At 41.8% G+C, this 18,571-nt stretch overlaps 1 protein-coding gene across 2 annotated transcripts in view; it reads right to left on the bottom strand.

The window, feature by feature from the left end:
* The window catches only part of cdk19 (cyclin-dependent kinase 19), a 40,320-nt gene that overhangs the window by 20,035 nt on the left and 1,714 nt on the right, over positions 1–18,571 (bottom strand). For both annotated transcript variants that reach the window (XM_010882881.5, XM_010882880.3), the window contains exons 2-3: positions 17,462–17,537; positions 8,774–8,884 (exon numbers count right to left, since the gene is read on the bottom strand). In XM_010882881.5, coding sequence (XP_010881183.1) covers positions 8,774–8,884; positions 17,462–17,485 — 135 coding nt within the window. In that variant the 5' untranslated portion in view covers positions 17,486–17,537. The remainder of the gene's footprint in view (positions 1–8,773; positions 8,885–17,461; positions 17,538–18,571) is intronic.

Below are 18,571 nucleotides of genomic sequence, written 5' to 3'. Positions count from 1 at the left end.
ATAGGTGTGTATACCAAATATTGAGAAAAGGTTTGTTTTGCACTTGAAATACATTTTGAACACTTTAACATTCAATACTTTTTTATGTTGGTCAATCCCAAAATCTAAATAAATGCATTTAGATTTGATGGTGTAACACAAATACAATGTGGAAATGTCGAAAGGGTTGAATACTTTTCAGATTGACTGTAAGCTTTGTTTAGGCAATGTTTCTTTACAAACATAAACTAGTTTCAAGTCGGTGTCTGGTACCTTAGCATGGCTAACTGGTTACGAAGATGGTTAGTGCGGAAACAAAACTACGAGACATACCTTTCGAGTCAGAATCGCAAATTGCACCATGCCCTATGAGTTGCGGCTTTAGTTTGTTAAAAAAACAATACTCACAGTTGTCGCCTGGCATGTCTCAGCCTGGGTCACACTCGTGCAGCCCTTGTCCGACGCGGCTCGTACAAACACTGCTACGGGTTACGGGCCACACCCTCCTAAGACGAGCCGCGTCCCTGGAGGGTTTGAGTGCCGCTGGGGGTGATGCTTCTCTTATCCCCACTTCAGCGGGTGCCGAGCTGGAGGAGGAAGCAATAGGGCAGTGGTCTGACAATGTGGACTTTTTTTTTTTTCCTTCACAGGTGATCAGTTGGACAGGTTCCCGGACTTCACTCAAGGCCCATGTTCGGAAGCCGACGTGTTGCTCCAAGCGGGGTCTGGGGGCTCGTTTATGCCATATTTAGAGGAGTTGCCCCCCAGGCTGACTTAGCTCTGCGTTGTTGCTTTGGTGGGCGAATGTCCTGTCGACAGTAGCAAATTTAAGACTTACGTTGCAGAGTGCCCGAGTTTCTGAATGTTGAGTGGCTGTCCCCACCACCTGAATGCAAACACCTTAGTGGTGGTTTCCAGTCTCTCGTCCAGACAGTTGCCAAATCTACTCTGCCTCTATTCCCTGACTTCATTGACCAACTTAAGTCAACACAGTGAAACCTTCACTCAGCCAAAAAAAAGATCTCCTTCCCCAATGACGAGCAAGGGATGCAAGAAATCGACTACATTAGGCTGGCATATGTGGACAGAGGAAGGCAAGCTACCTTCCTCCTCTCTTAAACCAGGAGTACCCCTGTGCCCCCTTCTCCTCAATACGCAATGCCAGTTCACTGCCGAGGAACGAGAAAGACCCATAAAGCTGAAAGGTTGGCGATGCAAACACTCAACCAAATGAAAATGCTTTGGCTGAATCAGACTGAGTGGGAGGCAGAGCTGAACACAGCCCTGAAAGAGGATGATTCCACAATAACTTGTTTATTTTCATGTGACAATATTGTCAAAGTAATCCACTGCCACTCCACAACAGCGCCTTGGGGATGACGCTGTCTGTGGTGGCTACTATGGATGTGCCCATTCTACCAACCCAAGCACCGCGATGCATGTGGTTGTCCTTGTGGGATTGAACAGATATCATACGCACGGGCGAGGCATGTCCATCAGCCATAATGACACATGTCAACCTTGAGCATGGACGCTTCGGGCAAAATGACGCACACCTCGCCGACCCGACAAACGGACTACCCGCATGCACTGGTGTCTTGTCGGGTAGGGCCGAGGCTGTGTCGTGTGGGGCGGGGGGGCAGCACCACTACTTCCCACGGCTATGTTGATCCATGTCCTTATCTGAACAGGGCGCTCCAGGGTATGGCTCCGTAGCATAAAAAGATTGAGGCAGTTGCAACTCCAGGACGTAACATTGTGATTAGAATGTAGGGTAATATCAGCCGAATGCAAGGAATACTTTTATGACACGCCTTCTCCTAATTGCTTATGTAAAAAGAAACTTGGAGAAAGGAAGTCAGAATGGAGCAGAAGGTATCTTAAATAATAACACTGGCTTCTTTAAATTAATTCCATTGTGATGGACTATTTATCTCCTTGACGTTTTTCAACTTAACTTCAGACAATCAGTTTTTTAATATCAACATGTGGTAATAACCTTTCTCAATTAATTGTAATTGTTATAAGCATGTACAGTGGGGAGTATTTGAGCATTTTAATACACTGCCGATTTTGCAGGTTTTCCTACTTACAAAGCATGTAGTGGTCTGTTTTTATCATAGGTACACTTCAACTGTGAGAGACGGAATCAAAAAAAATATCCTGAAAATCACATTGTATGATTTTTAAATAATTAATTTGCATTTTATTGCATGACATAAGTATTTGATCACCTACCAACCAGTAAGAATTCCGTCTCTCACAGACATGTTAGATTTTCTTTAAGAAACCTTCCTGTTCTCCACTCATTTCCTGTATTAACTGCACCTGTTTGAAGTTGTTACATGTAAAAAAGACACCTGTCCACACACTTAATCACACAGACTCCAACATCTCCACAATGGCCAAGACCAGAGAGGTGTGTAAGGACATCAGGGATACAATTGTAGATCTGCACATGGCTGGGATGGGCTACAGGACAATAGGCAAGCAGCTTGGTGAGAAGGCAACAACTGTTGGCGCAATTATTAGAAAATGGAAGAAGTTCAAGATGACGTCAATCTCCCTCGGTCTGGGGCTCCATGCAAGATCTCACCTCATGGGGCATCAATGATCATGAGGAAGGTGAGGGATCAGCCCAGAAATACACGGCAGGACCTGGTCAATGACCTGAAGAGAGCTGGGACCACAGTCTCAAAGAAAACCATTAGTAACACACTATGCCGTCATGGATTAAAATCCTGCAGCGCATGCAAGGTGCCCCTGCTCAAGCCAGCGCATGTCCAGGCCTGTCTGAAGATTGCCAATGAACATCTAGAGGAGGAATGAACATCCAGAGGAGGAATGGGAGAAGGTCATGTGGTTTGATGAGACAAAAATAGAGCTTTTTTGTCTAAACTCCACTCGCTGTGTTTGGAGGAAGAAGAAGGATGAGTACAACCCAAAGAACACCATCCCAACTGTGAAGCATGGAGGTGGAAACATCATTCTTTGGGGGGGACAGGATGACTGCACCGTATTGAGGGGATGATGGATGGGGCCATGTATCGTGAGATCTTGGCCCTCAGTAAGAGCTTTGAAGATGGGTCGTGGCTGGGTCTTCCAGCATGACAACGACCCGAAACAGACAGCCAGGGCAACTAAGGAGTGGCTCCGTAAGAAGCATCTCAAGGTCCTGGAGTGGCCTAGCCAGTCTCCAGACCTGAACCCAATATAAAATCTTTGGAGGGAGCTGAGAGTCCGTAGTGCCCAGCGACAGCCACGAAACCTGAAGGATCTGGAAAAGGTCTGTTTGGAGGAGTGGGCCAAAATCCCTGCTGCAGTCTGTGCAAACCTGGTCAAGAACTACAGGAAACGTATGAACTCTCTACTTGCAAACAAAGGTTTCTGTACCAAACATTAAGTTCTGCTTTTCTGATGTATCAAATACTTATGTCATACAATAAAATGCAAATGAATTACTTGAAAATCATACAATGTGATTTTCTGGATTTTGGTTTTAGATTACGTCACTCAGAGTTGAAGTGTACCTATGATAAAAATTACAGACTTCCACATGCTTTGTAAGTAGGAAATCAAAATCGGCAGTGTATCAAATACTTGTTCTCCCCACTGTACATGTATAACCTGAATATTCATAATTAATTAATCTGAAAATATTATTTATATAGCCTAATAATCTGCTTGTTTCCTGGTAAGACTAACATAATAAATCAAAAAATGCAAAAACAGGCAAAGTCACAGGTTTTGCTTTGCACCGGTGTGCGTATTAGCACTGAGCAGGATGAATTAATACTAGTGTATGACTGTCAATTGCGTAGCACTAAAATGAGCCTTTGATTCCCACTACCAGCACCGTTTTACGTTGGCTTATATTTCACAATGAACAAAGTGGAACGCATTCCCTATTTGGGGATGCCTTGACCTAAAGAAATCTATGAATAAAACCTTGTCTTAGGCCTACCATTAAGGCTACCTCTTATCTGCAAATCCAGCACAAATTTAACCCACTCAACTTGGGCCACAATAGCAGTTAAAGGATCCAAACATTATTTACAAAATTTGGGCAGTAATAAAAGTTTACTAACGGAACTCTTCAAGACAATTTCAACTATCATATCACTTCAGTCATAACGTCACACTGGAGTTACTCTGAATATTGCGTTCGATGTTGATGGTTTAAGCAATGTTCTCAACTTGGCCAAGGGTCTCCCATCTTCATCAAACCCTTTAAACCGGTGTTGGATGACTTGATATCTTTGCAACAGAAATCGACACAAATGGCTGTGATCCCTGATTGGACTCTGTCTGGTTAGTATTTTGGGATTGAGAGAAACCATGTCATACTTTGCTGACTGTTATCCACAACAGTTGCATCTTCTGTCAAGCTGCTGTAATTCTCTTGAAGTCCTTCTTCAACATTCAGAGAAATGTCTTCACATTTCACATGGCAAGTTGGCATTTTAGTTTCTGCAGTGGAAAGTTGGCCAAATCATGAAATCATTGCAGCTTTTCTTACTTCCTCTGCAATTGTTTTAACTGCTCTCCCTTTGGGATTCAGCATTTTACTTCCTCTGTATTTATTTTTTGCTTTACAAGTGGACAGATAGCTAGGCAGCATAAACAACATATGCATGCAAACAGCATTAACCCATGTGATTCTTGGCACACTGAATTGTGTAAGCCACATCCTGGCAGTGTGGGCAGAAGCCGCAAAGGTAAAATAACACAGCAGAGTAATCTTGTCCGAAGACACTTCAGACCAAGTACCCTTTGTGCACTGAGCAATGAACTCGGGACAAAGTAGAAGCTTTGTGAATAAACAAAATTTGGTAAGGCAAGAACTTAACAAATTAACGTGGAAAATATTTGTTCAGTGTTATTATTAAATAAACCGGAACAGTACTTCATTATATTCCTCGTTAATGCAAAACCTAATATTATTAGTAACGCGTATCTACCAACACTCGTTGTGGAAGCTATTTTAATGGCATACACATTTGAGTGCCAAATTCGCCTTGGGGTAGGCAATGACCTGAGTATTATATTCAAAGGGTTGACAAGTGGCGACGATCTGCAACCTGGGCATCTGGACAAGTCACCGCTGCCAGCCTGACCGGCACGTGAATCAGGGTTCCCTGTGGGATGTGTGGTCTTCGTATTGCTTGTTGGGTCAATTCGTCTAGGCTATCAGGTCTAGTGTCCACTGGGCGGGCTTCAGGAGTGAGTGGACTTAATCAAATTTGTATCGAGAGAATGACTGAACGCCCTTCTCAGAGTTAAATATATGGCACCTGGAAGGAGGGCCTTCCCAGATCTTGTCCTTACACCTGGCCTAGTTCAAGGCATGATTGTATAGCGTTTTTAAGTGAGTGTCAAACCTGTTAGTGTCATACTTCCCCTCCCTCATGGAACAGGCGTTATATACATAATGAAAGTTAAAAAAAACGATGAATTCTGTGATGTCAGTAGCCTAGTCAAAGTAGAGTAGTCATGCAGAACAACATTATCTCATATCCACTTAGACCATAGGTTTTAAAGTATACCAAGCAGTTTAATGGTTTAAAATTTTTCCTTTGATAGACAAGTTATCACAAATGTGATTGAATGGTAGAAAATGCAGTTATTAGGATGATTTGTTATATTGTTACTGGATTTAATCAGCCTCAGCATTGTGGCAAATTCTACCAGGATGTTCCAAGAAAAGCTTGCAGCTAACAAATGGTTTAAACCAGGGTTTCTGAAATGTATTCTTTGGACTCTCCAGATATTTGAGAATTTTACTTTAACCCTAAACTGTCTGACCTTGATAATACATTCACTAATTAAATCAGGTGTGTCAGTTTAGTGTGAACATAAAAATGTAAAAGGACAGGGAAAACCAGACAAAAGTTTGGGAAACTGGTTTAAACCAATGGTGAATATTTATAACAAATTACACATATGTATATATAAATAACTATTTACAGAAAACATTTCTTACAAACAATGATTTTAAAGAGATAAGAAATAAAATCATGTTGAACAAAAATGAAAAATATCCTTCAATTGGAAAAATACAATAGTCAAGTAATATCCAATAACAGCTGACCTGAAATAAGATGAATTCATTAAATAAGATATGGGTGATTCCAGGTTTATGGACATAATTATAACTGCATGCAAAATCCCAATCTTGATGTTTCACCGAATGGACAAGTAAAATAAATAAACATTTTGATTTCTCTTTCTATATTACCTCTTGGGGAGAACTAAAAACATAAATTGAGTTTTGTCAAGGTGGAAAAATTAAGATATTAGAAGAATAATGGATTCCACATCAAACAGACAAGCTTTTTGGGAAAATGTAATATTCTAACAAAAATCATTCATCCTATAAGTCCTCTGTAAACATGTATTGCCGTTTCGAAGAAAAGGCTTCGCTGAACTTCAAAACTGTAATTCTGAAAATACTGCCATTTCCATTAATAGGTTTGAGACTGTAATTAATCCTATAATATTTTTTATACCCTTATTTATAAATTTCACAAACTCTGAAATAGACATAAAAAAATATCTGATTTCTAATTAGTTTTTTTTACAAAAGGTCAGCAGAAAGGAATGACTACATCTAAATACAGATGGCCAAAACCATAGCGGTTGAAGCCACCCTTACCAACCTTTTTGGTTCTGACCTTTAAAACAACTAAAAGTCAGTGACAGTGGATCGACCAGGCACATACTATTTACAAAGCATGTCAGATGTGTAGTCACATAGTGCTTTGAAAATCCATAAAGCATTATTTTTCACCGTTCTAATACTAACATGGGACCCATGCAGGGAAATTGATGCAGCAATGCTCTACTCCTGGACTTTGCAACAACGCCAAAAAGGTTGCTGCACTCTGACTTAATTGCAGTTGGCTATTAATATGTTTGGGGGTATATCAGAAAGTTGGACATTGCAACCATCAAGCCTGCTGGTGTCACCGTTTAGGCCTGGCACAGAAACACACTTTCGCAGTATTTCTTAATAGACGACAATAAGATTCTCACATTATGGATGTGGATTTTAAAATCTAGATCAATGTCTAGAATCACAACTAGGTTTTTAGCCAAGTGGGTTACATCTAGTGCCAGCAAAAGTGCCCTAATTTTCTCTACATGGGCCTTTGCATCAATAACCAGAACCTCAGATTTGTCTTTGTGACATTGCTATTCTGTACTAACACTCATTGGGTAGTTTATTCAGTACACCAACTTGTTCGTGAATGGATTATTCTTACAGACAGATTGTCACATGGTCATTGCTTGTTATAAAACCAGGCAGACTGGAATTCATGTATTTAATTACTATATTATTAAACATTAGAATGGGCAAAATTTGTGACAAAATAACTTTGAGCGTATTCCTCCTACATCTCAGAAACAGCCGTCCTTCAGGGAATTTCACTGCTGGTCACTCCTAGGAATTTAAAAAAATTCAACCGAATTAACAGGTGAGACCTCATTCTCTAGGCAAACAGGTTGGGGGCATTTTCTGAAGTCAACCGGCAGACAGTTCTGTCTGTGCTAGGTTTCTGCTTTTTTTCATTGCACATGTCTAGCAGCCAGTCTCTGGTTGACTTCTCCAGAGGCTGACCAGAGTGGTGTCATCTACAAACATAAGTAGAGAATGTGTGATAGCATGCATCCATGCAAAGCTGCACTGGTGAGGGATAAAGATAAGAAATGTCAGGGAGAGTTTGTCTTAAAGTAGTTCTAGGGTGACAGTGTTGAACACAGAGCCAAAGTCCACAAACAGTGTCCTTGCATACCTCTTTGTGTTGTCGAGGTGTTGGTGGAAAATGGCAAGAAATGTACAAACCTAACGGCAAATATTGACGCAACTACAACTGTGATGTGTAAAAGGGCATCTTGAAAACTAGTCGGTTCTTGTCGAAGATGGTCTATTGTAGCAGATGAGCACACCTGGATCCACTTAAAAACCAGAAGAAGCATCACCAGTGGTTGATCACCAACACTTGGACACCTGATGTGTTGGAAAATATAACCCAGTCAGCTAAATCCTGTTTCAGTTAATTTTGAGTGGCCTAGGCACTTCCAACCCAAAAGAGCATATTTGAGATGAGATGGAAAGGGCAGTTCTCAGCATGAATGTACTGTCATCCAATATGTAGCATAATGTCATCGCCTCAAAACGGACCAAAAGTCCCGTAGATTGTTTCCAATAAATTGCAGAGTCCATGCCCTGAAGAATTTAGGCTGTTGTTTAGGGAAAGGTACACAATACTCGATGGGTGTATATAAACTGGCCAATGAGTGTATAACAGTAATATATTCAACCGGGAGTTTTCTGGGCCAATATCTATTGGACACAGAAATATACAGCTGTGTTATCAGCACATCTGTGAAAATGAACATGTATTAACTACCTACCTCAATTCTTCCTGAGGCATGGTTACCTACGAACCAAATTGCTTTTGCTTTTGGGCATATAAGTCTGAAATCAGTTCAGTACTGAGCCTGAGGGGCCAGACCAATACTGTAGTCTTTCCGGGAAGATATCTGCAGTATGAAAAGCTCAAATTAAGTCCCGGAGTACAAAGACATAGGGGTTTTTAGCATTATTGTTAATCCTAAGGTCATTCACTAAATGTTGTAGGGAGTATTAGTTATTATTACATAGCTGAATATATCATGTACATGCTCAGTCCTTAGATGTAAAAAATGAATTACAAAATTTAAAAAAAGGAGGAAACAACCAAAGAGCTAAAACGGGTCCTCTGACTGGTGGTTGTCATTTCACACTTACCCAGAGGTCGTGCTCGGCATAATCGAACAGAAGCCACACCTTTCTGTCACTGTGAGACAGGAACACTTTCTGCAGGGCAATCACGTTGGGGTGTTTTAATTCTCTTAACAGCTGGAACACACAACAAGAGATGGCGTGAGTCTCCAACAGCAAAAAAACATCTCCTTCAATGCACTTTACTAACACTTAAAATAATGGCATTCAGTTCAGTGTATTTCGTAAATGTTTTGTTTGACTGTGTTTCGTTTTCTTCAGGACCTAAGTTATTTTCCTAGCTCTGCTGGTGCACCCTTTAAACATTCAACTGGTTTGTACTTCATCAAGCGTCACAGTAATCTTCAATCATTTCTTAATCCGCTATTCTCTGTGCTTTACATTCAAACATATTTTAAACAATGTAAGAAGGTAACGCACCAGTTGGACAAAGGGAAATGACACCAAAAAAAAATATATGAAACTGATTAGAAACTCCTGAGGGATTTCTAAACAGCGCCACTCTATTATTCAGATAAGGCGGGAAACTGTTGTTGTGAGCCCTCCATCTTACACTAGTACTCTGCACTAGCAGACAGCTGAACCATGTAGCTATGCGGCTAACTGAGCCCAGAGCGCTGTGTGCCTGGATCCATTACATAAGAGGGACGGGCCCCACGTGTGTAAAGTGCTCCCATCTCTGCAGTGAAACACAGTGTGCTATACCAACGGACCCAAAGCAGATGTTCCATCCTTATTTGGGGCAGGCATCACACAACCCCTTTCCAGCCGTGGCATGGAGACTGCAGTCTGCTGTCACTGCACTGTGCTGACATCATAATCAGAAACATCACCGGTGTGATACTGAGCAGCGAGACCAAGAGTCTGGCTTGGGGTGGGGCTTCCTGAATCATGTAAACGTGGGATTGCCGGTTTCTTTCAGTTTTATTGTGTTGGCCAAGGAGAAATAATGCGTGCGAGTCCGGAGTTCGGCCCTAACAAACCGCCCTGCGTGGGCAGGGCTTGGAGAAAACAAAGATGGCCATAGCCTTTGGAGGCACACGTACACCTATTTTCACATCTTTTCTAACGAAGATTCAATGTGTAGCCACCAGCCATAGAGCAACCCATCCAGCAGTCCCTGTGTTTTAATGACCCCGACTTGCTCCTGTGCAACCGAACAAATCAGCATAAACCCACGGCCATTTTAGTTAGAAGACTTCTGATTTTAAATTGCATAACTTAGAGAAATGTGTTGTTTCAATACTGCACTAAGATAGACATTATAGTCACTAATCACTAAGAATTATGTATTACTGCACTAAAACAGATATTATAGTCCTAGGCACTAAGTCCTAGACACCAAGTATTACCGCAATAAGATTGACAATACACATTATCTTCTCACCCGACTATTTCTTCTCATGGTCACATTCCTCAAGCTTGTTTAGTCAACAGAGGCCCTCACAGGCAACCAAATCCATAATCAATGGAGCCCTCTAGATAGACGACCATCTCAATCGGAGGGTGGGGGGGGGGTATAATGGTCTGTAATTCAGCTGTCCGGAGAATGAATTATTCACCCACAGTGCTAACAGGATTACTCTGTGTCACCTGACCTGAAATCCCGTGGAAAAATACCACCGTGAGTATACCTACCCGCAAAGCCTTTGCCAGGAATCCTGAGATCCCCGAAAAGATATATGCCTGGGCCCGCTCACTTATAGACAGCACTGGTATTATTACGATCAGTGGGCCCTGCCAAGTCAATCAAACCCACCTTTCCCCACGTTAGCTACAGCCCTGACTACACTAAACATGCAGCCAGGGCGTTGGCTGGAGCTAGGACAGGGTTAGCTATAATTTCAGAGACTGTAATATATCACATACGTGCGTGCGTGCGTGCACACACACACACACACACACATCTAGTGCATTTACTTGTAAGGTGTGTCTGTGCATTTAATACGTAGGTCTCTAAAATTACAGCCAACTATGCCCGAGCTATAACCAACTATTTGGGCCACACAAGGTAATACCGAATAGCCCCATCTGGACATTTCAAGCTAACTGTGTAATACGCTTATGTTCTAATTTTGTTATACATCTGCAGGATGGGAAAATGAGGAGGGGGGAAATGATGTCTTTCTTTTGAAAGATTTGTTCAAGACTTTGTTTCTTAGACACCAACTTTGTTTATGGACAGATGAACAGAACAAGGAAAGACTGATCGCGATGAAATAGCAGCGGTCCAGAATCACACTGTAACTCTAACATTTTGTCATTTTATTTCTATTCAAAATGTTAGTCTATCAGCGTAAGCTTTCACCCACAGCGACTTAACAGGAAAAATAAGGGTGAAGTGCCTTGCTCATAGGCACAACAGACACTATTGTTTGCTTTTTAGTCTCCAGTACTGGAACCAGACACCTTTCATTTACTAGCTCAACGCTCTAACCTATGCCCCCCCCCCCCCAACCCCCCCCAGACCTAGACTAACCCAGGCCACAGGAAGGGGGTTATTGAGTAGGATAGTGTTTAATCACAGACTAATCCCAGGGCTATGGCGTGGCATTGTGCTAATGAGCCGTGGGCTTACAGGCGTACTACAGACTGACCACCAACCACAGACGCCGGCAACGCTGACTGTACCCCCCCCCCCCCACCCCAGGGCAACCTCTGTCTGTCAGTTCCTTAGATCCTTTATGGGGACATCACCTCAGTCAAACCTCACGGCTGTAATCTGATGCCCTTAATCCTCTCTCTGGGACATACTGTATGAAGCAAAATGGCAGCCATCCCAGGGGAAACTGTACAAAACAGTGAACAAATACATTTCTGACTGAGGAGCCTCTTGGTCAGCCTCTTAGCCATCTTTGTTTGGGTTTTTAGGACTGATTGTGGTTTTCTGCTCCCCATAAAACAGTGTATCAATTAACAACTGTTGCATTTATGATGCTAATGAGTTAGAGGCATCGAACATAGAAGTAACATCTAACCAATATCTGCTAATGTGCTATGTTATACACATTTCCTTTTTCAGACATATTCAGAAAAAGACAAAAGGTAGGGTAAAGAAAGAAAATACAAATTGATTTAAAAAAAAATATGTAAACACAGTGCACAGATACCTAACTGAGAATTTGTGGTAAGAGTATATGAACAGGCCTCGTCACTGAACTATTCTGGGAGAACGTCTTTCAACAACTTCACATGGAATCAGATTTGGGTAATAAAGGGTATTTAAGACCTGGATCTGGCTTATATCTATTCTGGAGAATTGAACGAGTAACAATTTAATCTGTTTCTGTGGACATAAATGCCTTGTTAGACACTCCCACATTATACCATATTGTCACATGTACAATGTCTATGTTGGTTTTGTACTACATTCAACAAACTAGAGACTTAAAAGAAATCACAAAAGCATCTCTTGGCAAAGAGTGGGTAGACAGTGAGGAAGAGTGACCAATAGAAAACAGTTTCTACTTGAGTTGGGCCAGGAGAGGACTGGGTCCAAAACGGCACCCCTGTGAGGCCTGGGTCAAAAGAAACATCAGGGATATGTGCCATTTGGGATCCAGCCCAGGACCGGCTAACAAGCTGTAGTCCTGCATGAGGCTAGAGCATACTGGACCTATAAATCCGGAGCAGGCAGACTACTGTGTGTCCGGGACAGAGAACCAAAACAGGTCCAAGTGAAACAATGTGGCTCTGTGTGTGGAGACACGCCACGCCAAGCTGTTCCCCGAGACTGGACAAAGTCTCAAGTCTCAAAGGCAGGCAAGCACTCCGCGTTTTCGGCTCAGCTACCGCCAGCTGCGTGTTCTTGTTATTCCGTTGGGCCAATAACCTCCCGCCTCGGCTAGAAGCTCGTCTCGTTCCGGGGAACATGGTCTGTGGCTCCGGGGAAGATTAGTGTAACTGTATATTCACCGCAGATCATCCTAAACACTTCCTAGAAGAACCATTTTCATGGTCTGTGTGTCATTAGCTGAAGTGCAGGACAATCCAGTTGAAATCCCCAATGCTTTTTATATCATCATTAGGCTCGCCTCTCCCTATGACTTTATTAACTTCTGAAATAAAAGTCAAATGTAAATCTAACAACAGTACTAAAGATACCGCCGGAGCACACCGACTGTTATTTCATCCAGGGCAGCCGAGCACGGGGCCTGTCAACCCACTCCCTCAGCAAACACAACCAAAATATGGTCATGTTTACACAGTGATCAGAATCATGGGAGAGGATAGCGGACATCGGCTGGCTGACAAAGTTAATAGCCAAACAGTTCCAGATCAAGCAGAGGCTGGTCCCAGAGAGAATGCACTGGACGACCAAAGGATTCACAGAATATTCCCGGATAAGGTGTCTCAGCGTGGGCATCTGTTTTCCCTCTGTCCCATTTGGCAGTGTGACGTTAAAACAATGTGTAGCCTTTCACAATGTGGACTTATCTTAGAGATACACAATTCATGCTGAGTGAAAAACCCCCTGAGAGTGCCTTTTTTTCCACGACATAAATAAGATGCATGGGCAATCTTTCATTCGTCACTCGGTCAATTCCTTCTGGCGCTTGCACGTGTTTTCGTGGAACAAAATACATGTTTGTGCAAATCCCTGTGGTCATTGTTCGGTCTGAAGGACTTTTACCCAGGTCCCGTTAATTGTACTTAAACAATAGGAAGAATGGGTCTTGTTTCAGAGGAAACACTACACAATGTTTCAAACTCTGAGGCGCTAGGGTCAATCTAAACTGAACCAACAAGCCCACACCTGTTTATTTCAAAATTGACCCTCAAAATAGATTTGGAGAAATTGATGCCAGAATTGCACAATCCTGTCGTTTGTTGTTGCATTGCCAAGTCACAGCTCAGATTTTCTGCATGAGTCACAGACCAAAAAAGCTGTGGTACAACCAGTAAGAAGTACTGGCAAACCTCAGACCAAGCCATAGTAGTAATATTCCATTTATAAGTAGGCCTATAACAAAACCCCAAAAGAGAAAACAGAAGACAACATCCAAAGATCTGCAATAAAGCTCTACAACTGTATCTCATACAAGATGAGAAGCTAAAAAGTTATTAAAGAAACCGCATTGACCACACAGACACAGAGTACCCCAGTAACTGACCTCAGTACATGAGTATTCTTTCATAAAGGATGTTTCAAAATATGCTGAAGCCTTCATTTAATATAGGCCTCCACAGCACATTTAACATCCCGAGTATGTAGCCTGTGTAATCTAAAAGGTTGTGTCAAAGGCGTTCAAGGTGTGAGCAAGGTAAAATTCAAATCCCAGCTAATCGCTCCAGACTACATTATGCAAAGAGCTGCTTTAAGCTGTGTTTTAACTGCCAGCTCAGAAGCAGCACATAGACTGGTGGTTTAACAAGGATCCTTTGATATACAGGACCCTGCTTAATCCAGTACAATTAATAGGCCTGCACATCTAGAAAGTCCCAAACCATTAGTACCACTGATAAGAATGAGGGAAGACCAATACAATAATACAAACATTCAGCTATATGGTCTGCTCAAAAAATAAGAATATATTGATTTATATTAATACAATTGCTCAGTAAATAATATTTGGGGATGTCTTTTTTTAGATAGGGCTCAAATGTATTGGCACCTGTTTTTCTCTTTTCTTGAGGCAAGTGGACAGTCACTTGCTTTACTCAGTTTTATTGTTTTTTTGAACAGGTTTTATTGACATTATGACTCAGAGGGAGACAGGTGAGTGGAGACAGAGGCGAAGGCTGGGAGCAGTTATTGAACATTGGTTGTTGGTGCGGGAGCCAAATATGTGCATGGAGCCTGGAGTTTTACCACTGGACTCACAGCCCCCACACAGGAACATGGAACCCCAGAAAACAGAGGTTACCTTTTCCAAAAAAAAAACACCTCAATCAGATTGAAGAACACATTGGGCTCACATGCTCTACCCCTTGATCAGAGATTCTGGTTCATGATGTAAAATTGTCATTTATTGTCCTCATACACATTTCACACGATTAGCTATCCTTTTTTTTTTTTTTTTACATGACACATGAAATTATTGTTTCACTGTAGAGATCTGCCTACTCAACATTTGGAAGCATGATAACTAGCAATATTGTCAACATTTTTAAGGGGAGATTTAAAGATTCAATGAATCTGGTTTCATGTAGCAGTGGGAGACATTTTTCACAGAAAGAACATGATATCCAAAAGCTTGAGTCAATTTGTTAATTTGAATGACTGCTCAATTTCAAAAAGGTACAATACATTTTGCTCTGAAACTGAATTGATACTAATGATTTTTCCCCACATTCTGAAGGGGACAGACCAGCATGGAAAAAGCTTAAAACAACCTCAAGCCATCTGAATGCACAAAACCAATAACACATGGCAGCAAAACTCTCAGTCAGTTGTGAATATGCCGAACATTAAACTCTTTGCAAAAATAAATGGGGGGGGGGGGGGGTCGAGCTGGTGGTGAGACAAAGAGCCTATTGTTCTGTTTAAGCAAAGCTGGTCTGAGAGACTTTGAGCAAAATCCATTTCTGGTACCTCTAAACTTCAACAGGCACTACTCAAGGTGCTTTAGTGTGATGATGGACCCTCCTGTTCAGGGTTGCAAACCTACCAGTAATTTACCAAAGTTACCCGAATATTCTGTAAACCTGGTAATTAACAGGAATCTATGGAAATGCACATTCTTTTTGAAATACATTTCTGTTTAGTATTGATATACAGTATTATTTGTATAAATCAGTCTAACATATATTGACATAGTAAAATAAGAATGTGCAAAAATATATTTGATTCATTTTTAGGTCAATATTGATAACACATGAAAATAAGTGTGAACATATATTTAATGGTAAAACCAACATATTTGATAAGTTGATAGTTAACATTTACAATGTTTATATCTGTCATTCTTCATTTTATTTTAGCATCTCTTTACCTGATAATTGTAAGTAATTTAAAAATGTAGATTCTTATGTCTTTGTATTGTATTTGTATATGAAAGTTTTGTATATATATATATATATATATATATTTTTATGTTTTCTGTGGACCCCAGGAAGTAGGTCCTGCTTTTGATAGTCGTTAATGAGGATCCTACAAAATCTTACACAGGGCAAGAGTTAATGGGAATCCAAAAATCCTACAGAGCACCAAAGACTAGATGAAAAGGCCCCAAGATTGCGCTGGCCCTCCCATACACTGACCCTCCCATACACTGGCCCTCCCATACACTGGCCCCTTCCATACACTGGCCCCTTCCATACACTGGCCCCTTCCATACACTGGCCCCTTCCATACACTGGCCCCTTCCATACACTGGCCCCTTCCATACACTGGCCCCTTCCATACACTGGTGCTTCCATTCCCTCTTCATTCCCTGGCCCTTTAGGGCTGAGGTCCAACTTCTTACTAGACCCATCCGGATGCATTCTTTGAGAATATCAATGTCCAGGGGTAATTGAAAGTGTGAGATTAGATAGTATAACAATGTAATGACCAAGTTTAGCCTATCTGGAACAATGTTTTTGATACACAGCCACTGCTCGACAATAACCAAATCTTTCCTAACATGAAAAGTATTGTTTAATATTAGGCAGCCAAACAATAACATACACCTATATACAATGACAGTGTTTCGCCAACCATCACCCACTGAGTATGTTTGACTGTACTGTGTGAATGACAAGGCAGATTTGTCACCATAATATCTACTGTAACAACCGTACAAAACATGCATGAATCATACAGAAACATTACATAACATGGTCAGTTTCCCTGTGTGACTCTTAACCGCTGATCCACACCGATAACTAGATGAATGGCATAGATGCAGCTTGAGCTGACACCAAACAGCACAAATAAACACAATATTGCTTTCCGGGTCCTATTAGCTAGAAGAAAAAGGATATGCCTTGCCATTTTTAGATAAGGCAAAGCAACTGTACACTTGCTCTGATAGTAAACAAGTGTAATGCGTGTTCTTGGACTGCGTCTACTTAACACTGGGTTAGGAATAACCTATAGAGCAAGTGAAAAATGCTAAGTGAGAGCTTAATGTAAGCAAAGAGGAAGAGGAGCTGAGTGAATGGCCTCTTCAAGAAGGCCCTCGCAGGATGGTATTGATCTAGACATCAGAAGCCTGACCAGGATATAGTAGTTGTGTACTGTGTAGATGGGCAGAACTACATTGTACTCCTACAGGTGTATAACTCCAAGGACTTGGGCACTGGGATCTTGTCTACATGCCAGTGGCAATACATATCTTGCTTAGGCCTCCAGAACACTGTTCTGCACTGGACCTACTATGACCCTGGGAGCACGTTGGTGCAGGAACACGCCACAGCTAAAGGCTGCGTCCAAGGATCTGGCATTGTGTCGTGCCTAAGAACAACAATCATCTGTGGTAAAATGGCCACAAATAGATTTATAGTACCTATAAGGCATGTGGTATGGGGGCTTATGGTATGTTGACAGTACTCTGCAACATGTCGTGCCTAAGAACAGCTCATAGCTGTGGTATATTGATTATATACCACACTCCCTTGTGGGTTAATGCTTAAATATAGCACTCACAAGGCGCAGTGACTGCGTGTGATTGCACGGGGGTGGGGGGGAATTCATGGGTGGGGCATAAGGAGGAAAGAAAACAACATTGAGGGGATCCAGAAAAAAAACAGCACTTTAAGCAGTCTTACAGCGATTTCCCTGCAAGCAGACATCGATATTCCAGTGCCTTCAATTTGTTTCAGTGCATACTCCTTCTCATCTATCCTGCAGAGAAACAGACAGGGAGAAAAAAACAAAACATTTATTGGGCTATGTACTGTAGCACACTGTGAAATTGCATGTCATTAAGCATCATAGATAGTTAGGGCATAGGTTATTGAGGATTGTGTGTTTATGAGCCAGAGGAAGGAAGTAAGGTGATATGATAATGATAGAGTTGGACTGCCCGTCCTCAACTGGATGTTATGGCACAGCAGAATCCCTACCATTAGTGATATCTATCGCCTTGCTACAGACAGCTATTCCCTCACCACAGGAGTGGTCTGTTGTTGAGTGCAGCCTTTCCCTGGAGGCCACCCTCTTCCCCCACATGCTCCGGCTTTAACCATAGCCTACACACCAAGCCGGTTAGTGTTCCTTCTCGTAACAAACTCTACATGATGCAGTCTCAGGAATTCTGATGGCATTCCGGTGTCCTTGCGAGAACGTCCCGGTGTTGGAAAAGGGCCTTGAAAAGGCGCAAGACGTATCGTGTCTCGTGTACAACAGAATACAATACAGGGAACTGAAGAATATCTAACATAAGCAGAATCTGCCTTACAGGGGAATATAACCCAGGTATTTCAGAGAATAGTTTTGAGCCTACAAGCATGTGTATCCTAGCAGAAAATGGTTTAGGTTTCTTTTTTTTAAAGGTCGATAATTAAGAACAAGATACATTTTGCACCAGAATACAGATATTTTTACTAAAAAACCCTTGCCATACATATTTTGAAAGCTGTCCAGTCAGAACAATGCTAACGCGCAGCCACAGGGCACGGTCTGTTTATTTTATACATTTTTTGTAGCACCAATTAAACTGACTACTGCAGTCAAGATTCGAGACTGGACTGTGCCGCTAGCTGGTAAGCTCCACGGGTGCTGAGAATTCACCAGCGTCGCCTGGGGAGGCGGGAGGCACGTCAGGAGGTATTTCCTGGTGTCATCTAATTCAAACTTGCTCGTTCTAGATTGTGTTCAGGTGTAGTAATTGGTAGTAAATGGTACCCTATAGTCGTTGTGGCATGGTGAAATGCCCC

This window comes from Esox lucius, chromosome 18 (genome assembly GCF_011004845.1).
Source record: "Esox lucius isolate fEsoLuc1 chromosome 18, fEsoLuc1.pri, whole genome shotgun sequence".
Lineage (NCBI taxonomy): Eukaryota > Metazoa > Chordata > Actinopteri > Esociformes > Esocidae > Esox > Esox lucius.
This window is presented reverse-complemented; position numbering and strand designations above follow the sequence as displayed.